The 23,679-nt window shown below is 43.9% G+C and overlaps 1 protein-coding gene across 1 annotated transcript in view; it reads right to left on the bottom strand.

The window, feature by feature from the left end:
- Positions 1-10,487: 10,487 nt before the first annotated feature.
- The window catches only part of LOC126455500 (cytochrome P450 4c3), a 295,097-nt gene continuing 281,905 nt past the window's right edge, over positions 10,488-23,679 (bottom strand). Inside the window, exon 14 of the mRNA XM_050091254.1 lies at positions 10,488-10,648. Coding sequence (XP_049947211.1) covers positions 10,488-10,648 — 161 coding nt within the window. The remainder of the gene's footprint in view (positions 10,649-23,679) is intronic.

Below are 23,679 nucleotides of genomic sequence, written 5' to 3'. Positions count from 1 at the left end.
TGGAAATTGCATCTTTACGGAGCCACGGGGTAAAGGGTACATCTCAGATTAATCCGTTGCGCTGAATGATAGAATAGCACCCACACGCTCACAATCTATACAAATCAAAGTACAGATCTCTTCAGATGTCGTCTCGGGACTAGCACGCATCACACGGAACACACGATAATCATGGAACATTGCCGAATGGTAGTCAGTATAAAGTGTGTTTCCCGGAGAGCAAAGCAAACAGCAGAAGAAGAGGGGAAAAGGTGTGGTAGTTCTGGCAGGTGACAACAGTACCCAATGAATTTCCAATGAATGACCACTTGGCATGCGGCCAGGTTAAAGGTGAAGGGACCAGGAGGATAGTCACGCTACAGTGTCACTGCCTGTCACCAATGGGGATGGAACCACATCCACAAACATCGCCACAGAATGCAACTGTTTGGGGGGATCTGGGGCATCTGGGGGAACTGGAGAAGCCTTGTCCCGACTTTTTTCTTCTTCTTCTTTTCCTTCATAACATTTGGTGGGAAAGATTCGTTCATGAGGCTATCCACATTCAGCACAGCGACAGATGAAGACCAGACAGTGCTGGATCCCCGCAGGCTGGGTCTCCTTCAGCCACTGTTTAGCTTTGGCCTCCAGTCCAGGGAGTACTGAGAAGAGGGATTCCGAGAGGGAGCCCTGTCATTGATAGACGCCGAAGGAGAACACTTCCCTTACCAGGTGCAGGAAGTGGTGCCAGAATAAGATAAAGTGGGAACCTTGAGGTGGTGGGAAATGTGGTTTGGGGAAGGTAGAGTCAGGGGGGTGGCTGTGGTCATTATGTTAGCGTAACTGATCGTCATATCCTCAGGCTGAAGGCGTTCAAATTTCTTCGATGCCTCAGTATATGAGTGGTAGTCAACAGATTTATATTCCTGGCTCTTCTGTTCTTTCTTGAAAACTCGGCAACATGGCGAATGTGGAGAGTGATGTGCCGCATATTTCACACACAAAGGTGGATGTTCACAAGGACTACCTTCATGGAGTGATCGTTCACGGCTGCCGCATTTTGGGTTTGCTGTACAGTGGCATGACATATGCCCAAAGTGTAAGAATCTAAAGTGCCTCATAGACGGTGGGACACATTGTTTGACATTACACCTACACACCATGATCTTAACTTTCTTTAGGAGGACACTACCTTCAAAGCCTAAGATAAAGGCACCTATATCTGTACAATTATCCTTGGGCCCTTTTCATACATGTCTGGTAAAATGTCCACCTAGCTGCCAAAGATTAGTCTGGAGCTATTCATCAGTTTGGAGCATAAGATCTCTGTGGAAGACGATTCCTTGAGCCATATTCAAAGTTTTGTGTAGAGTTATGGTCACAGGTAATTTACCTGGACGATCACATCCCTGAAGAGCTGTAGGTTTGGCCGCAGAGGAATGTTTAATTAATAACGAAACATTTCACATTTTACCCAGACTGTCAACTTTCCAAAGTTTGTCTTCAATGTTTTTGACAATAAATAATAGGTTTCCTTGCAGAAAAGGTATCCCCATCAGTCCGAGTACATACCAAGCACTGAGTGAAGTATTTTGCACCCAGACATCTGGCTTGTTCCTTTTCCCACAGAGTAGCCATGGAAGGAAACGTCGTGAGATTGTATCTCTCTGCATTATAATAATCTTTCTCATCTGGAAGAGACTGTTGAGGCCTTGCAGCCACCAGTGGAAGAAAGTTTAATTCGCGTCATGTACGAATCTTCCTCCTTGGTACCATCAACTCTAAACAGGGCTACCCTCACAGGCGCCACACAGTAACAGCAATGGTTACCTGACCAATTCAAATGGTTCAAAAGGCTTTAAGCACTATGGGACTTAACATCTAAGGTCATCAGTCCCCTAGACTTAGAACTACTTAAACCTAACTTATCTATGGACATTACACACATCCATGCCCAAGGCAGGATACGAACCTGCGACTGTAGCAGTCGCGCGGTTCCGGACTGAAGCGCCTAGAACCGCTCGACCATCATGGCCGGCACCTGGTCAGTAAACCTTTGCCTAGAGTCCCCGTGCCCCAGCCAAGATGGGTGCATACTCCTTGCCTTGGGTGGGCAGTTTCCAGCTGAGGCACCAACAGTGTGATCCCTATGTGGTAAGGGGGCTGCCACCATGCAGATACTTGACGACTCCCCGGCAACGGAATGACTACCGTGCTGGATTTTGGATGTAGTACCTTTGCAGAAAGGAAACGGTGCAGATGGAGAAAGACACAAAAGATGGAATTTACGCCATCTTCTCTGCATGATCCGCACTTCTGTAAAATTTGGAAAAGTGGTAGCAAATCAAACGCAACGAGGGGATCATGTAATTAAGAAAGAAAATGCTATAAGGGAGAAAAGGAGTGTCCAAAATCACAAACCAGATCCAAGTCTAATAGGCTACAAAAAGACAATTCAATGGAGAGGCAGAGGGGAAAAAAGAATAGTAGAAGGATAGGCTTACGGCATGGAAAGGGAAGTACTGCTACAAGGGCTGGGGCGCTTTATGGCCAAGCCTACGCTCACAAAAGAGATGCGAGCCCCTTGAGGAGTCTATCTCAAGTACAAGTATACATTCTCCTCTTGTGATTCTTGACGTGTATATTCGCTATTACCATCTGAAATTTAGTGCAGAGCCCATAAGTCTTTCTCCTCTCTCATACCTACTGCCTAGCCCACATTCAGTATCGCCACATTCTTTTGCTACCCCTTTACCTTCTGCTTGGGATGTAGGCGTGTATACCGGAACTATTGTTGTTGGTGTTAGTTTGCTGTCAAATCTGATGAGAACAGCCCTATCACTGAATTGCTCACTCTCTGCCCTACTTTCCTTAACTATAATGAATACCTATTCCCATTATACCATTTTCTACTGCTGTTGATATTACCCCATATTTGTCTGATCAGAAGTCGTTATCTTCTCTCCACTCCACTTTACTGATGCCCACTATGTTTATGAGCAGAATGAGCCCCTACACTTCTCTTTTCAGATTTTATAGCTTTCCTACTACGTTCAAACCTCTAATATACCGTACTCCGATTTGTAGAATGTTATGCCTTCGTTGGATATTCCAGCTTTTTCTCTTGGTCATCTCACCCTTGGCCGTCCCCCCCCCCCCCCCCCCCCCCCCCCCCGAGATCCAAATAGGGGGCTAATCCGGAGGAATTATCATGATACCTCTTCTATTACAGGTCATATGTTCTGCGAATACGCACTGTATACATGTTTAACGGAGAGGTTTCCTTTGCCTTCTGCATCATCGTCCCCTTGATCGTTGCTGATTCTTCCACCTTTTAAGGACAGTTTCCCATCTCAAAAGAAAGAGAGTGCGCTAAACCTCTGCCCATTTCTCTGCCAACTTTGACAAGACCGTTGGCAGAGTGAGAGGGACTTGTTGTATCTGAAATCTTCGGCCGCCACTAACGATGATTTTTATTTAAAATTGAAGCAGTATCTGAGTTCGAAGCTAGGACACATGACGTTTTGATTACTAATCAGACTCTACGTATAGGCTGTGTTCTAGAAGAGGCGACAGAAGAGCCAAGGAAGATGTAGCGATTTCTCGGCTTACAACGCATGTGAAATCTGCTTGTGGACCTGATTATTCAAACAGTAGTTGCGATAGCTATGAAGATGAGGTACAACTCCATTGCTCGCTTCAATTCACACGTTGTTGATGAGTGATGCATTATCATCTGTTGTCGCAAATTATGTTTGTGTGTGAATAGAGGGGTAGAGGGGAAGTGGGGAGGGAGGGCGGGAGGGAGGGGTGGGGGTTAGAATTCAGTGAGCAAAGTACAATAGACTGAAGATGCATAATTAGTCACGAAGTAGCTCTTTTCACACCCACTTCACTAATCATTTCCTAAAATTATGGAAAAGAAATAAATTACGTATACTTAACTCATCATATGTTAGTCGTCATCAATATTAAAACCAGGGTTAGTTAGCATCAGTGGAATATTTATTGTTCACATGGGGAATTAAAATTCTTGTCAAGCAACACTGACAGTCAACTAAATTCTGGAAATTGCAACGAGGTGAAAAAAGTCATGGGATACCTCATAATATCGCGTCGAACGTCCTATTCCATGTAAACACAACCGGCACCCTTATGAAGCCACCAGCAGCTCGCACAGTGCCTTATTGACAACCTGCGCCCGTGACTTCGTGTGGTCTGCGCCACTTGTTTGCAGCTCGTGGTTGTGCGGTAGCGTTCTCGCTTCCCACGCCCGGGTTCCTGGGTTCGATTCCCGGCGGGGTCAGGGATTTTCTCTGCCTTGTGATGTTGTGATGACTGGGTGTTGTATGATGTCCTCAGGTTAGTTAGGTGTAAGTAGTTCTAAGTTCTAGGGGACTGATGACGTCAGGTGTAAGTTCCATAGTGCTCAGAGCCATTAAGAACCAATTTTTTTTATTTTTTTTTGGTCTGCGCCACACTCGAATCGTACTATCTGCTCTTACCAACTGAAATCGGGACTCATCTGACCAGGCAGACTTGGACAGGATTTGTGATTGGTGTAAATAATGGTAGCTAACTCTAAATATAGATAAATGTAAATTAATACAGATGAATAGGAAAAAGAACCCAATAATGTTTGAATACTCGATTAGTAGTGTGGTTCATCTATAAAGGAGACTGCTTATAAAACACTAATATGACCTATTCTTGAGTACTGCTCGAGCGTTTGGGATTCCTATCAGGTCGGATTGAGGGAGGACATAGAAGCAATTCAGAGGCGGACTGCTAGATTTGTTAGTGGTAGGTTTGATCATCACGTGAGTGTTACGGAAATGCTTCAGGAACTCGGGTGGGAGTCTCTAGAGGAAAGGAGGCGTTCTTTTCGTGAATCGCTACTGAGGAAATTTAGAGAACCAGCATTTGAGGCTGACTGCAGTACAGTTTTACTGCCGCCAACTTACATTTCACGGAAAGATAAGATAAGAGAGATTAGGGCTCATACAGAGGCATATAGGCAGTCATTTTTCCCTCGTTCTGTTTGGGAGTGAACAGGGAGAGAAGATTCTAGTTGTGGTATGAGGTACCCTCCACCACCACCGTATGGTGGATTGCGGAGTGTGTATGTAGATGTAGATAGAGGCACAGTTTTCCAGTCGCCTAGGGCCCAAACGATATGATCACGAGCCCAGGAGAGGCGTTGAAGGCTATATCGTGTTATTAACAAAGGCATTCGCATCGATCGTCTGGTGTCGTAACCCATTAAAGCCAAGTTTCACCTCACTGTTCTAATGCAAGCGTTCATCGTACATCCGACATTGATTTCTGTGATTATTTCATGCAGGGTTGCTTGTCTGTTAATACTGACAGCTGTACGCAAACGCCGCTGCTTTCGGTTGTTAAGTGAAGGCCATCCGGCAATGCATTGTCCATTACAAAACGTTTGGAATCTGGTATTCTCGGCACACTCTTGATGCTGCGCATCTCGGGATATTGAATTTCCTTACGATTTCTGGAATGGAATGTCCTATGCGTCTAGTTCCAACTGCCATTCCGCATTCAAAGATTGTTAAATCCCATCGTGTGGCCATAATCGTGTTGTAAACCTTTTCAAGTGAATCCCCTGAGAACAAATGACAGATCCACTTTTTTTTTCTTTAATGTGATTTCATTCCCCTGCCCCAAATGGGCAGGGGAGGGCTGTCAGCAGCACAATCCGCCACTCTGCAGCCGAGTGACATAACAACTTAATATAACAATAAAATGTTACATACATAAGGCGAGAAAGGGGAACTTAAAACAGAATAATGGGAGAAAATGGAGGTAAAAAATAGACTAACATGGAGACGTTCATGGAGGACAGTTAAAAGTCACCAGAAAGTTAAAAAAAAACACAGTTGGCGAGTCTTCAAAACTCAGAGAAGACACTGAATGGACATGCACACGTTAAAAGCCGGCCACAGTAGTAAAAACTCTCCGGAACAACACGCTTAAAACCCACTTGGAGCACATACGACAAAGAATAAAACTGCCAGGCGGGACCTGCCGAGGGAAAGGGCAGAGAGGATGGAAAAGGAGGGGAGAGCATGGGGCAGCTGGGGAAGTGGCGGGATGAAGAGAGGAGGGTCATCAGTGGGTTCACGAAGAGGCAGGAGACACGTGGGGCGGGAGAGGAAGAGGGAAGACAGGGCCGGAGGGAGTGCAGAGACACTGAAAGGAGGCACAAGAGATGGAGGGGGAGTAGGAGGGGGAAGCCACTCAGGAGGAGGGAGGGGGAGGAGAGGGAGCCCTGAGGAGGAGGCAGGAAGAGGGGGTTAGAGTTGGTAGGAAGGGTAGACGTCCGGGCGAAGCTCATCATCCGGGAGGGGTAGACAGTGGAAGTTGCGTTAGGAAAGGAGATGGAGGGTGTGGAGATGGAGAGAGGGTGGGACACAACGGTAAAGGCGCGGCAACTGGTTGGCGGTGGAGAGGAAGGGAGACACCAGGGGGTGAGGGGGATCAAGGTGGCGGACAATATATAGTGTGCGGGTGTGTTCAAGGAAAAGGTGAAGGTGGACAGCTCCACCAATGCACTGCCCTTTTATACCCCGTGTATACGATACAAGCGGCATATCGCTATCCCATGACTTTTGTCACCCCAGTATATATCACTGTCGTTAAGACATGAAGGTGTTGCTGAATTATTAGGACTTCCACTTAATGAATGTTTCAAATGATGATAATTTTATTCAGAGACGAACAATACATATTACAGATATTTTATAACGTAAATCCATTTAATTCGTTCCATTACAATATACAATATAAATAATTTTTTAACAATGAGCATAACATAAAACTCACTCTTTATATCAGTACAATAATATTTAAATAAGATCCGTATGTGCGTGTCTTAACGCCTGTACAACATTTTCCAGAATTTGCATTAGATTCACATACAATACAACAAAGCGGGTGGAGCAGATGCGTAAAAAATACGCATATAACGTGATAAAGTTTATTCGCCATTGTCCTGTCCCTCTGCCGCTGCCAACATGATTATTAAGAATGCCCAACTCCTGCAGTTAAAGAAGGTTGAGGGACGTGTTGCTCGCAGCATTTCCGAAAAGCAGTTTGCCTGAAGTTGTCACTGGCCGAGTAAGAATTGTTCCTATTAACTGGAGCACAATTTGAGCTAGGACATTAGAAATACCTGACTGAAATGTACGGATGTAGCAATAGCCTTTGCCAGAATCATTCCGTGACTTCCACGAAGTGTAAAGTAAATATTTTATTCAGTTTCTAAGTAGTACTGAATTATCTATTGATCATTATTTAACTCGGGAAATAATTCACATGCTTTCATGATTCCAATATTTAATTTAATTTCTTAATAGTTGCATGATAAGGACTATTTTAAATGAACATCTGTACACTTCGTCCAAGCCAGTTGAAGCCTAGATTTCGTACTCTGAACTGCAGGTATGCGGCAAAGGAGGTAGTGGGTGCTTTGACTGACTAATAAAGTCTATTGGACATGAGAATTTGTCATTTGATGCTTTTATTGATAATTTTAAAATTTTCTGAAACCAAAGCGGGGTTCAATATATATTTTTTTCTCTTACTATTTCCAGACACTGCTCACTGCTAGTCTGGTAAACTACATGGATAAATTTGCTGAATTTTTTCTTCAATGGAAGCATCTGGACTTCTGAGTTTTTCTGATGGATATTCCAAACCGGGAATCAAACGGACCGTAGCCCGTGTATTATAAACTTTCTTGTCACATTATTTCCATTTGTTGTATCCAGAGGGACTCACGCTTCTGCAACAGCACTGTCAGTAGTCTCATTTAATTCACTACCTTAATTCATTGTTGGAATTGTTAGTTGCAGTCCGAGATGATGGAAATATAAGCTATTATTACACTCTAAATGCCAAGGAACTGTGATCCAAGTGTAATGATAAAATAAAAGAACAAAGCATTTGAACGCATAAAATACTAGAAAATGTCTTCTAGTTTTTCAGTTCTGGTACATAGGAGCCAAATAACCTAATTCTGGCATAATATGTAATAAATAATACTGTTCATCACTTCATTAAACTGAAGTTGAGGTATCTTCCATAATTTGACCCAAACCACGGAAAAGCTTTAATTGCAGTAACCAGTCACGTTTTCTTCGGTGTAAAGATTCATTTCACTGGTTATAGTTCCAGGCTTAAAACTAATGGCATACGGTTATACAGGTCCTTTATAACGTTACGCTAATGCAGTGCTTACACAATGTCTGGTGTGCGATATATCATCTCCTACACAACAAAATGATGGCCACTTGTCTCGCAGACGACATTAAAATCTAAAGAAATCGGAAGAGAAATGTCGCGTGCTCTTCGTAAACGATTCTCTGAAGATCGTGCTTGCACAAAATGTTAACTGTTGTCTGCCACCGTCTCAAAACTCTTGGTTCAGTAAATCGTTATATGGAACGACCACTATGGGGTGTGTTTCAGTCAATGCTCGCAAATGTATTTAGCGGCTAGATAATTCTACCGAGAATTATTGTACAGTCAAAAATGATGTAGCCACTAAATAAATCCCGGAACGTTGACTGAAATAAACTTTATAGTGAAAATTGGTGTGCTCACAGATTCCGACAGCCGAAAACATGGAAGATATGAACGAAACTGACCGATTTTCATCCTGTCTTTTAAGATTTCATCGTACAGTCATGTACTTTAACATTTTGTCATAAACCACTTAGCAGAATCGATGTAAATTAATCTGAATAATGCAACCACTTTGACCATCGTAGGCTGATCAGATTTTTCCTTTACTGCATCATGCATGTAAATTACATTACTGGCCTGTTACGGCCTTAGCCCATTATCAAATGTCGGCAAATAATACGAGAAGTACAGTAAATAGGTAAGACATGTCAGTGGATAACATTACACTTGTGCATTACAATTGTTGTTTACTTACATGATATTGGTAATGCATGTATCATGTTCAAAAATGTTTGTTTCGTGTTATTTTGGCATAGACACATGTCGAATGTTACAAATATGTCACGTACGCAGAAACCTTACTAACACGTAGTTTCCTAGCCCTTAAAGTTTCGTTTACCAGCATATCGAGTACTTTTCTGCCTTCATGCATACACATAAGCGTTACAAATCGTGTGAAACATGTATGAACTGAAGAGCATGCTAAGAACTGTCATTTTGCAGTTATCGCCAGAGGGACTGCGGTCTTGTGATCATGGTCTTATGTACATGTCGTTAATTCTTAATAAACTTCTTACATGATGGACTTCGATAATAGTTTTAATCACTATAGGCATAATTAAACTTCCATTATTGTTGAAATGATGCTAAGTGGTCTTATTACATCATTTTAAAAATGCCCATTGCTGAAAATAACCTATGTCTTGTCGTCATTTCACAAATCACAAAGCGGCGCAACAGCACTCTCCTGTGCTACTGTAGTAAAACAGTCCCTACATTTATTATAGTCCTAGTCACATCTATCTGTGAACTTATAAAATTATTCACATACGTTATTGCTGTACGAAAATAAGCGTCGTTCTGGCAATAGTTTCCACTAAAGTGGTCTCAAGTGTTCGTATTTCTAAAAAAAATGTGTTAAAATTAATAATTTCCGTCATCAGTAAAATTACAGACCCACTTCTACGCACAGATACGTTACTGCTGTGCATCCACCAACCAGATTTCATGACTATTAGATCACTCCTGTTACCTAATTCAATAAATCGTAAAATACGATGAAAATTGCCTAAAAACTTATACTACGCAAGTCTATCTGCTCATTTAACGATTGTATCGGTTGCTTTATATGGTGATCATATATTTCGATCTCTTCCAAGGTATCCGTGTTTTTCGCTTATCTGTTGTGTGTAAAATGTTTAATGCTTCGTTTATATCTAATGCGGAGTGTCTACTTTCTCTCAAATGCATACTAGACGTGTTCTTTAAACCTAAAATTCCTCCGCGTTTGGCCAGTAAAATTTATCACAATCTCACCAATTTATATGGTAAATTCTGGATTGATTGAAAGGAGGCGCTTTCTGCGTTTTGTGACGTATATCGTCACTCGACGTGTTTTCGGTACGAAAACTAATATGAACGATTTTCTTGAAAAACATACGCGCTACTTTATCTGAGATCGTTCCGATGTACGGTATGACAGCGTAATTTTGCTATTCTTCTTCTACTTGTCTATCTAGCGTTATTTCGATGTTGTTTATCAACTGTTTGGCTTTCAGCTTCTTCTGAGAGATTTCGTTGATTATGTTTGCATTGTAACCGTACACGAAGAAATTAGTCGATTTAAATTGTTTCAGACAAGCCGGGATTCGCGTACATTTGCGAGTGGCCTAGAACGAGGCTACCTAGCTAGGGGGGCCGTGCAGCGGCGGTGTGTCTGACGTGGGCGATGGAGTGTCAGTCGCTGCGTGTGACCGTCGACCCGGCCAATCGATACAGGTGAGCCGGGCGTCGGCCACGCGTCAGAGGCGGCGTTCGATGCGCAGGCGCAGACCGTCCTTGGGCCGCAGGATGAGTTCGCCCAGCAGAGTCAGGTCTTCGCGGCGGTCCACCGCTTCCACGCGATAGCGCCGCAGCACCGTAGAGATCACCGCCTTTTCCTCCAGTATGGCGAACTTCTGACCTGCAACACGAGTGCGCACGCTCACTCTTTTGTCCCTAAATGCTATTTTGGGGACGCTAGTACATGACCGGTAGCGTCAGAATTGCACCTCTCTAATTTTACGATGTATCTCCTAACGTTACAAGAAAACTTTCAAAGTCAAAAGGTAGTCACAGAAAATAAATCCACAGTAAATGATCAAATAAACATTAGCAACCAAACATCACTATACTAATGAAACATTTCAGACATTACGAATGAAATTCCCCCGCCGCGTTTTTCTGTCTGAAACCTATCTCAGGGCTAATCTCAGGAGCTGCTCCAAGGGTTTTGATATAGTTTCCTTTAATAGACAGATTGATTCACAAGAATGATTTGCGTACATAATTTATAGGGTGTCCCCAAAAGAATGACTCGATTCTAAATAGAATTATTTATTAGGAAGAAGGGCTTAACACCAACAAACTGCATACTGAATTACTCAGAAAAGACAGAAGTTTATAAAAATTCATCATAAATGATCAATATGTTCTCCATTGGCTGCACGGACGATATCTAGCCGACAGCTGAATTCATCCCAAATTGAGCGTAAGGTCTCAAAAATAAAAAATGTGTGTGAAATCTTATGGGACTTAACTGCTAAGGTCATCAGTCCCTAAGCTTACACACTACTTAATCTAAATTATCCTAGGGACACACACACACACCCATGCCCGAGGGAGGACTCGAACCTCCGCCGGGACCAGCCGCACAGTCCATGACTGCAGCGCCTTAGACCGCTTTTTTTTTTTTTTTTAAATCTCATTTTGTTCGCTTTTGTTCGTTGCATTTGCTAGGGGCGGACGTCGTAAGACATCCGTTGAAGTTCGTTGTTGATCGATTAACTCAGTTTTCTTATTACAGAGGGCAGCTAACTCTCCGACCGAACACGCTGAGCTACCGTGCCGGCTTTAAATGTGTGCCCCTATCGGGACTCGACCCGGGATCTCCTGCTTACATGGCAGATGCTCTAACCATCTTTTTTTTTCATTTTTTTCGTTATTGTTCGTTGCGTTTGGTCGGGGTGGACGTCACAAGACATCCGTTCAAGTTGATCGTTGATTCCTTTACTCAATTTTTTATTACAGAGGGCGAGCGGCCCTCTGACCGAACACGCTGAGCTACCGTGCCGGCTGGGACCAGCCGCACAGTCCATGACTGCAGCGTCCTAGACCGCTAGGCTAACCCCGCGCGGCATAAGGTATTCTCTGTCACTAAGCTACAGCAGCGGATTTCTGGTTTTTAGCTCATCAATGTCACGAGGTAAGGGAGGAACGTTCAGCACGAAATCGAATATGAAACGCCCGCTGAACTGCGATCACTGATTGAGTACGACTAACTTCAATAACACAATACACCTTCTATTGCGCGGACGCCATATTGCGCGAGACTGGCTGCACGCTCCAGGTCAGCGCTCGTAGTGACACCTAGCGGATTTTTTCTGAAACTCTAGACCATGCCGATTACATCCAGCGCTGTTTCAGTTACCTAGTGACATTTGTCTCAATGTTATTACAAGTTAAAATCGGGTCATTCTTTTTTGGGACATCCTGTATTACTACCAAGCCAGAAGAGTCTTCCAGGTGTCCTCACACCCTCAATATTTATTGCGCAATGCTGAGTACTGCGCAATACACTCAGGTTACAAAAGTCATATGCATTTATATAGACACGGCGGTAGTATCGTGTAAGCAAGATACAAATGAGCAGCTGTTGCCGCAGTGAAACACATAGAAAACGGCGCGTGTACACGATAAATTACATAATTCACTTGTTGAATTTGTGATCAGTTATTGCTGTTGTGGTTTACGAATCTATGCTTCAATAAATGAGCAGCTGGTCCATTGAAATGTGTACTGGAAGCCATACGGACTTATTTCGTCCGTTCTGCATAATGTATGCTTATGTTTTGCAAAGTAAGCCACTCACTCCCGATACAGGTGAGTTCCAAGTCGTCGGTCACCGACATGTTCGTTACGAAGGCAGAGTTTGAACTGACGCGTCCCGGGCGTAAATATTGCTTAATAATATTGTGCCGTTCTTGGTCTCGCAATTTTATTGCGCAATTAATGCTGAATGTTTGTGTACCCTTTAGTGGTAACTACACAGAGCCAGGGCGGGTCGCTAGTAGTAGACAAATGGCACCCCATTTAGCTGCTACAAAAATAGTACCACATAAACCAGGCAACTTACCCACTCTTCATCATACACAACAGTACCACAGTAAAGTAGATCTAACGAAATAATAATTTGCGCACACAGAAGTTTATACATATCATCTCCACTTTTACACACACACACACACACACACACACACACACATACACAAAGAGACAGAAGAATAGCAGACACTTCCACAACCATAAAAACAAAACACAACCATAAAAACAAAAGACGATCATAGCCCGTAACATCAAAGCAAAGTACATGAGGTGCAAATGAATCTACGCAACAAGAAAACGAAAATAATCATCTTGTGGTGCAGTTCTTCTTGTTGTCTCCGTGCTTGCTAAGAAAATGGGATGAGGAGTTTCGCCTTATGCAAGACACCGCATAAGGCGGAACTCCTCATCCCAAAACGAAAATATTTTCCATGTCATTGTACTAAAATGGAACACCTATGCGTAGAAGAACTTCAGAAATACAAAGAGAAATAAAAGTATCATGAGCAGTAATCGTTATTTCATACTGTTTAATAGTAGTAATTTAGAACATAAGATTTGTTTACTATCTTGTTAAAAGGAACTGTAAGAAAAATCGCAATGTTACTACATTGACTACTGAAAATGCTTTGAAATAAATCAAAAGGAGTATGGTTTAAATAAGTTTTTTGTTACAGTCGCAAAAATTGATATATAACCTACATCTGCTATGGAGCTGAAACAGAGTGTATGTACTCCTGTATGTCTGGGATCTCCTCCCAAACTCCTGGATAGATTTCTACATCTACATCTACATCTATACTCCGCGAGCCACCTTACGGTGTGTGGCGGAGGGTACTTATTGTACCACTATCTGATCCCCCCTTCCCTGTTCCATTCACGAATTGTGCGTGGGAAGAACGACTGCTTGTAAGTCTCCGTATTTGCTCTAATTTCTCGGATCTTTTCGTTGTGATCATTACGCGAGATATATGTGGGCGGTAGTAATGTGTTGCCCATCTCTTCCCGGAATGTGCTCTCTCGTAATTTCGATAATAAACCTCTCCGTATTGCGTAACGCAAATTTGACACACAAACAGCAGGCTTCATGAGTATCAACACTGTGCAGCTCATAACCTCCTAGATCCAATAGAAGCAGAGATATGGGCAAAAACGTGTTTTACCTGGTGCATAGGCTACCCACATGACAGGTATGTTGTCTGGGAACAGTGTCAGCGTACCAAATCAACCTGCTTTGGGGCAGTCTACATGTCAGGGACAATAAACGGTTCTCTGGGTCCCAACATGTAGGGTGCCCTGCATGACAGGTATGTTGTAGGAGCTGTATCAGCCTGAATTATTGAACTGTGTTGTAGTGGCTACATGTGCTGATGATCACGCTAGGGAGAGGTTGAAATGGATATAGGAAAGGATGGACAGCGTGAGGGGGAGGAGGAAATGGAAACAGAGAGGAGAGGTGGGGGAGATTAATGAGTGAGGTGAAAGGTGTAGATATTAGTTACCTGAATCACAATAACATTCTATAATTCCCTAACACTGTTTAAAGTAGGAAATTTGGAACACTGCACTGTACAGTAGAAAAGAAAAGCTAAGCAACCTTGCAATAAATGCTGTTTCACCAAGTATCATAAAAAAAAATAATGTCTGGCCCCAGTAGCTGATTGTTCAGTGCGACAGAATGTCAACTTTAAGGGCACGGGTTCCATTCCCAGTTGGGTCGAAGATTTTCTCCGCTCACCGACTGGGTGTTGAGTTGTCCTAATCATCCTCATCTCATCCCCATCGACGCGCAAGTCGCCAAAGCGGCGTCAAATCGAAAGACTTGCACCCGGAGAATGGTCTACCCCCTAGTCATACGACGTTTATAAAAATTATGTTCACATTTTTGGAGAGGAGCTAAAGGAAGTAGTAACTTTTTTGTAATCTTGTTATGAGAAGAAAATGCTAAATACAGGAGAGTGATACCTGAACTTCAATGACTTTCAAGACACTTTTTTAAAAATAGTTTTATTAACTATATATAGTTTCTCATATCTGTAAGGGTTTACACGATACTGAAACTAAAGCACGGTAAAATATGTCGAAATGCTATAAACTCGTTCCCAACAGCAACAGCCTTTTAACGGCGGTTATGTACGCCATGTCACGTAAGTGGTGTTACGATATTCTGAGAAGTACGTAATTCACCACCAATACATCACTTCACGGATGAGTCGCACAATACTATAGAGAGAAACCGAGGCTGTGTTTGTGTATCTGGTACTGCAACGCTGCAGGACACTACCAGCTTGCGACATTGGGAGATGAATCAAACCTGGAAGGATCCGAGAAACAGATTAACAGCCATTGGATGCCCCGAAAAGTCAAACTGTGGATTTTACGTGACAAGCCTTTAGTCCAGTGACAAGTTTGTGCCTCATTTATGATACAATCGCTCAATATTCAGGCAAGCCTTGACGAACGAGTAGATTAGCGGGAAAGAAATGTCACAATATTCACGAAAACTTTCCCTCACCTACTCGCTCTTATAAGTGTAGGAAAATTTCTCAACCATAGGTAAGGTGTAAACTTGTTCACTACCGCTGAATCACTGTTGCTGGATGTGCCTCGGCGGTAATACAAAACAGAAAGAAATTCAAGTCACTTTAGCTAGACTTGGATGCTTATGTGCTTGTACGAGGGGCGTTCAATTAGTAAAGCAACACACTGTTTTCTCTACCAATTTCAGTTGAAAAAATGCAGAATTTGCTGTAGGACATCGTGGAATATTCAGCCCATATAGCATCATGAAATTCGACAGGTGATGGCGCTATACGTAATCTTCAAAATGGCGCCTGTAACGAAGCAGACAGCTGTCATTGATTTCTTTTTGGTGGAAAACCAAAGCATCGCAAATACTCATAGGCGCTTGCAGAAGGTCTACGGAGATCTGACAGAGAAAAAAAGCACGGCGAGCCGTTGGCCGAGGCGTCTGTCATCACCGCAACAAGGCCGCGTAAACATCTCCCGCATGTCGTCTGGCCGCACACAGATACGACTCTTCCAATGTTAAAGATTGCCGGTTTGGATGTAAGAGAGGCTGTGAACGTCGCAACCTTGTAGGGTAAAGTAGATGTACACCTGAAGAGAAATACGAAAGCAGAGAGTATGCAGTACACGAACAGGATTCGGATACGACTTTACCTTGTAGACACAAAGTTGAAATGTCACAGAGAGAGAATTCACTCATAGAAATAGAAGTGTCAAATCGAGAGTGAGCAAATGGCCATCATGGGTGCGATCGGTAAACGCTAGACAGACCGCGGAAAAAAAAAACCACATGAATGGCAAATGAAATGATTTGCGGGCGCACTCGGTCATACACCACAGGCTAGCTTGCAGCACACAAATGTTGCCGTTGAGTAGAAGTACCGTATGAGGTACCTAGATGAAAGAACCACCTGCAACGTATTTACAGAACTCAAACGACGCAGAGTGCATTGGCACATGTCTACGGGCGAGCTGTGGCGTCTGAAATGTTCGAAAGCAGTGACACGTATAGGTCTGCTGGCAGCTTGCCACGACTTCTGGCACGGGAGACTGTCAGCTGAACAGACCACTCGAAGAGTCGCTGGTCGGAAAACTTTGTCCAGCTCGTAGCTCACGGTGTTTTACCACGTTCCAGAAGCAACGTCGCTGGAACCTGTAGCAGCGCAACAGTTCTTATTACGGGGAATGTTAAATGATGCGGTTGGGTTATGCGCGTTTAGAAACTAGTCCTCCACATATCTGGAAACAGTAGACTGGGAGTATTTAGTAAAGCTGGTACCTGTTGCACTGCTCAGTTGTAGGAATCGTGCTCAGTCATCACCTGGAAGTCCGTTAACTCTATGCAGCGGTCTATTCTGGTCTCTTGTGCTGCGCAGTTTGTAGCTTTGTAAGTAGGCTGTTTAGGTTTTTATGTTAGAAACGCCATGTAGCGCTCTATATGAAAATCACTGACTGTGTTGTGTGCAGTCTGTGGCTGGTTTGCATTGTTGGAATTTGCTATTGTAGTGTTGGGCAGTTGGCTGTTAACAGCGCGTAGCGGTGCGCAGTTCGAGGTGAGCCGCCAGCAATGGTGGATGTGGGGAGTGAGATGGAGGAGTTTTGAGAGCGGATGATCTGGACGAGTGTCCATCAGAGAGAGTAAATTTGTAAGACTGGATGTCATATATATATATATGAACACTATTGAGGTAAATACACTCCTGGAAATTGAAATAAGAACACCGTGAATTCATTGTCTCAGGAAGGGGAAACTTTATTGACACATTCCTGGGGTCAGATACATCACATGATCACACTGACAGAACAACAGGCACATAGACACAGGCAACAGAGCATGCACAATGTCGGCACTAGTACAGTGTATATCCACCTTTCGCAGCAATGCAGGCTGCTATTCTCCCATGGAGACGATCGTAGAGATGCTGGATGTAGTCCTGTGGAACGGCTTGCCATGCCATTTCCACCTGGCGCCTCAGTTGGACCAACGTTCGTGCTGGACGTGCAGACCGCGTGAGACGACGCTTCATCCAGTCCCAAACATGCTCAATGGGGGACAGATCCGGAGATCTTGCTGGCCAGGGTAGTTGAGTTACACCTTCTAGAGCACGTTGGGTGGCACGGGATACATGCAGACGTGCATTGTCCTGTTGGAACAGCAAGTTCCCTTGCCGGTCTAGGAATGGTAGAACGATGGGTTCGATGACGGTTTGGATGTACCGTGCACTATTCAGTGTCCCCTCGACGATCACCAGTGGTGTACAGCCAGTGTAGGAGATCGCTCCCCACACCATGATGCCGGGTGTTGGCCCTGTGTGCCTCGGTCGTATGCGGTCCTGATTGTGGCGCTCACCTGCACGGCGCCAAACACGCATACGACCATCATTGGCACCAAGGCAGAAGCGACTCTCATCGCTGAAGACGACACGTCTCCATTCGTCCCTCCATTCACACCTGTCGCGACACCACTGGAGGCGGGCTGCACGATGTTGGGGCGTGAGCGGAAGACGGCCTAACGGTGTGCGGGACCGTAGCCCAGCTTCATGGAGGCGGTTGCGAATGGTCCTCGCCGATACCCCAGGAGCAACAGTGTCCCTAATTTGCTGGGAAGTGGCGGTGCGGTCCCCTACGGCACTGCGTAGGATCCTACGGTCTTGGCGTGCATCCGTGCGTCGCTGCGGTCCGGTCCCAGGTCGACGGGCACGTGCACCTTCCGCCGACCACTGGCGACAACATCGATGTACTGTGGAGACCTCACGCCCCACGTGTTGAGCAATTCGGCGGTACGTTCACCCGGCCTCCCGCATGCCCACTATACGCCCTCGCTCAAAGTCCGTCAACTGCACATACGGTTCACGTCCACGCTGTCGCGGCATGCTACCAGTGTTAAAGACTGCGATGGAGCTCCGTATGCGACGGCAAACTGGCTGACACTGACGGCGGCGGTGCACAAATGCTGCGCAGCTAGCGCCATTCGACGGCCAACACCGCGGTTCCTGGTGTGTCCGCTGTGCCGTGCATGTGATCATTGCTTGTACAGCCCTCTCGCAGTGTCCGGAGCAAGTATGGTGGGTCTGACACACCGGTGTCAATGTGTTCTTTTTTCCATTTCCAGGAGTGTACATTGTTTGTTCTCTATCAAAATCTTTCATTTGCTAACCATGCCTTCAGTAGTTAGAATCTTTTATTTAGCTGACAGTATTGGCGCTCGCTGTATTGCAGTAGTTCGAGTAACGAAGATTTTGTGAGGTAAGTGATTCATGAAAGGTATAGGTTATTGTTAGTCAGGGCCATTCTTTTGTAGGGATTTTTGAAATTCAGATTGCGTTGCGCTAAAAATATTGTGTGTCAGTTTAGTGTTGATCAGAATAAGTAAAGAGCGAAATGTCTGAGTACGTTCAGTTCTGCTCAGCTGTTTGAAAATCAAATAACGAAAGGGATTTATCAGCACAATCATTCATAAATTTTTCTAAGGGGACGTTTCAGCTTCAACGTGATAGTCAGTGTCTCTGTGAAAGCTACTCCTTCCTCAGGTGGTGCCCTGTTACTTTCGATTACGTAATCATCTCTGAAGTAGAGACAGATTCAGAACTCGTACATGTAAAAGGGAAAAATATCATAGCTGGACAGCATGCAGCTAAACGGACTATGGAAGAGATAGATAAGGATATTTTGATCATCTGTAGAATTACGTGGTGATGCTATCTGTGAGATTGGGAATGAGTTATGGAAATCAGAAACCATGACGTGAATGGCAAGGCAATTTTTATCTATTGATCCACAAAAGAAAAACAAGTCAAATTCTGACCATCAAACAGGATTCTCAATGACATCACCCTTGAAGATGTCCACGTATTAATAAGTGTAGAGTACCTCATATGTGCATAAATTCGTAGCGGTTTCTCCTAAAGTTTAATAAGCACATCATATACACATAAGAGACTTTAGTTATCAATAATACATTCTCCTTCACTACTTACAATAGTCTGCAGTAATTTTTCGATCCCGGAACTGTAGAAATCATGTGCTATTGAGGCGAAGAACACGTCGATCCATATTCGAAGCATATTTTCATCTGGAAATGAAGTTCCTTGAAGGCTGTTCGATAGGGAGCGGAAAAGGTGAAAATCTGAGACAGCAAGGTCTGGTGAACAACGTGAGAGCGGAATGACTTCCCAAACCAACTCGTGAATAGTGTTCTTTGTCAGTCTAGCAGAATGCGGGCGAGCGCTATCGTGGAGTAGCATTACTTTACTCAGTCTTCCTGTTCGATGTTGTTGGACTGCGTCTGCAAGACGCCTCAGTTGTTGACAATGAATGTCAACAGTGATAGTCACACCTCTTTGGAAGAAATTCGTAGTACAGCACACCGTCGCTATTCAGCCAGATGCATAACATTATGTTTTGTGGATGTACACAGGTCTTTGTACAGGGCGTTGCTGCTTTGTTTGGGTTCAACCATTCCTTTCTTTTCCTTACATAAGCATAAAGACATGATTTGTCGCCGTCAGTAACAATACAGGATAACTTTCGTCAGTGTTGTTCACGACCCAACTGGTGATGGGGCAATCAGGGATGCACATATTTGTGATTTTGTGCAAATGGTTCAAATGTCTCTAAGCACTATGGGACTTAACACCTGAGGTCATCAGTCCCCTAGACTCAGAACTACTGAAACCTAACTAACGTAAGGACATCACACACATCCGTACCCGAGGCGGGATTCGATCTTGCGACCGTAGCAGCGGCGCGGTTCCGGACTGAAGCGTCTAGAACCGCTCTGTCACAACGGCCGGATGTGATTTTGTGATCTGTGATTTTGGCTTAGAGCATAGAGCATACGATACTTCACAACACTATTTTTGAAACCTCCCACTGCATGCAAATGTAGCACCATGATGGAATTATCACAGCTCATCACATTTGCCAGTCCTCGAGTAAACGGACATGGATAATTGTGGATTAATAAGTTTAAACGATCTTTATCAGACACCGAAGGTCTTCCTGAACGTGGAGGGTCACTGATGTCAAAACGATCCTCCTTACAACGAAAGCACCATTTTCTTGCCGTGCTGTGTCCAATGGCATTATCTCCATACACGGTGCAAATATTTCTGGCTGCCTCCGCTGCTCACATTCCTCTATTGAATTGAAACAGATCAATACATCGGAAATGTCCACTTGACATCCATTTTCTAGACTACACAGCTACACTCACTACGCCCAAATGACAATATGTAAACTCAAATAGCAATAGTGAACTACAAATAAAAAAAATGACAATCAATGAACAAACCTATAGCAACCGGAATACCAGCATGCAAAACAAAAACAACACGAACTTACACACCAATCTAAGAGAAAAACAATAATACGAAGAAAAAGACTGTTTATCGGCACACACAGCGAAACCTAAACGATAAAGTTGGGGATGATGCGAATCTTATGTCCCATTAAGCTTTGCTCTGCCTGCCATAATGTATGAGGGATGAAATTAAAACACAAGAAGAAGACACTGCTCCCTGAGGTATCCGTATGTAAAAGATACTCGAATGTGGGGATATTTCGTTAACAACTAAAAACAAAACCAGTACTGAAACGCAATACATAAAATGAACTTGAGCTCCACTGACAAAATTTCGGAAGTTGTTCAGAGACATTTTCTGCGCATTCTGGTGGCTTGTTACACAGTAACTACATTCCGATTGATCTTTGTATCTGTATTGTACTGCCGGCCGTTGCAGCCGAACTGTTCTAGGCAGTACAGTCTGAACCACGCTGCTGCTACGATCGCAGGTTCGAATCCTGCCTCAGACATGGATGTGTGTGATGTTCTTAGGTTAGTTAGGTTTAAGAAGTTCTAAGTCTAGGGGACTGATGACCTCAGATGTTATGTCCCATAGTGCTTAGAGCCATTTGAACCATTTGTATTGTACTGAAAATATCGGATGGTTATAATTAAAGTCCAACGATTCATAGAGGTCCAGTATGGTCTGTAATCATCGTATATCAGCGAAACTTGGCAAATATTCTAATGCGGAACCGATTTACGCTGGAAAACAAGCAGTTCCAATTTCGGCCACCACGTGCAAATCTGGCGCTTTTAATGCAAGAAAGACGCGTAGACATGTTCCCACATGTAATGGAATCAGAACGGGACGTGGACAGAAAATATCAAACAAGCGAGAAAGGCATTATGTTGATATTATTAACCGTCGCTTATACAGTTTATTCAATATGAGCGTAGGAGAGGTCGACGAAGTGCTGTACAGATCAAGATTTGGACCTGGTGGCCAAAATTGGAACTAATCTTTTTTCCATAGTAAATCGCTTCCGGATTAACGCATTGAAATATCTACCAAGTTTTGCTGCCATACGATAATTATAGCCCACACCAGACCTCTACGAGCAGCTGCAGTTGTATAATAATCGTCTGGTATTTGCAAATCAGTGCGAATGTCGACGGTATTCGCTGTGTTTCTTACTTGGAAACAAACTTGTTTCATTGACTCACACTACTGCTTGGTTCTGTCTCGGGTTTTCAATTTGGATAGCTTTACAGATGGACGTCGTGAATGTATTCACAGCATGCAATGGAAGAGTGCGACAGCGGCGCCAGTCTGTTCCTGCAGCGACGGCAACAACGTCCACTAAGGTTGTTGCTTTGTTCTGTGTTTCGTGTTGTACGTTTTGATTACTGCATTTTTCATTGTCGTTAATGTATTTTCACAGAAACAACTGTGCCAGTGGTACAAACCGAATGTGTCATAATTACGAGGATCTTGCAATAAGTAATGCAACAGCAGATTGGTTTTATTCAGGATCGCATTACACCATATTATTCCCCACTCTTTTGGCTACTAAACCCTATTTTTCAACATAATCTCCGTTCAATGCGACGGCCGTCCGCCACCTTCCTGGGAGGGCCTGTGGTACCACTCTACTGGTCGACGTCAGACGTCGACATCTTGCTGGATCAGTTACCTCCTTCTGTGGTCCTTCGTTGCTCTTTGTTGTCTTCTGCTGGGCCCCAGGCAACCCTTCGGGTACACGGCTTAGAGTACCCCCAATTTCTGGACGAGTGTGTCAGCACAACCAACAGAGACGTCCAGTTGTGCAACAAAGTGTTCGATCGCGATCGGTCGATCACCTCGAATGAGAGTGTCCGCACGTTCCAACAATGCAGGAGGCACAGCAACGTGCTACTGGCCGGCAAACGGGAGATCGAACGGGTTTGCAAGACCGTGTTGCGATGATGATAGACGCCTCACCCAACAATTGAACGTGTTTTTGTTCACTGCCAGGTCTCCGTAGACATACCGCAAGACCTTATGAATATCTGCGATGCGCTGGTTTTCCTCCACAAGAAAGTTAATTACAGCTCTCTGCTTGGAACGAACCTACGCTACAGACGCCATTTTGAATGCTACTATAGACCCGTCACCTATCGAACTTCATTAAACAGTAGGGGCAAAAGCGGGAATATTCCACGACGTCTCACAAGCAATTCCATATTTTTCAAGCGAATTTGGCTTAGGAGAAAGTGTGTTGCATTACTTATCGAACGCCCCTCATACATTATTACCGTGTAGCGAGCCATCGGAAATCACTGGTCTCTTGAACCAGAACTCAGAACATATCCTTGAACAAACTGTGACATCTTGTCGGTGGGGTTCTGATTCGACGATAATCCGACTTCATGCAACACCGTTCTAGTACGTGTGGAAAAGTATGTGCACTATCTGAGGTGATCATAGAACTTGGTTTTTAGGGCGAACCTAATCATAGATATGTTGAATGCGGAGGTGACTCACATCTGCAAGAAAAACTCAGTCCTGAAGTGTGCTGGAAATGGGTTTCCCTACAGAATTTGTTGTTAAATTAGTTTCTTTGCTGTTAAATGTAGAAATGGCACAAAATGTTTCGATGAGAGACTTCGAAAATTGTCAGATTTAAATGTGCGAACGGTTTCGTTTTGGAATTAGTCAGGTCGTGAATCCTCTGTTGTTTAACACAAGAGACTCACGTGGAGTTCTCACTGAAAGATGCGCTAAATATTTTTACGGATGTCCTGTGTGACCTCTAGAACGAAGGTGAAAGAAAATGATTTTATTGTGTTTATGTACAGTCGGTCATGAGAAACACTTTGACATAGCCCTCTACTTCGGGTTCAAATAATGGTCTATATATATGACATCTTGTCAGTGCGACCGTGGTTACAATATAATTGTATTCTGTTAGTATCACATCTGTAGGATAGCAATGCTGCCGCGCGGGATTAGCCGAGCGGTATTGGGCGCAGGACTATGGACTATGCGGCTGGTC

This window comes from Schistocerca serialis, chromosome 1, assembly GCF_023864345.2.
Source record: "Schistocerca serialis cubense isolate TAMUIC-IGC-003099 chromosome 1, iqSchSeri2.2, whole genome shotgun sequence".
NCBI classification, from domain to species: Eukaryota; Metazoa; Arthropoda; class Insecta; order Orthoptera; family Acrididae; genus Schistocerca; species Schistocerca serialis.
The sequence above is the reverse complement of the archived record's forward strand: the minus strand, read 5'-3'. Positions and strand labels throughout refer to the sequence as shown.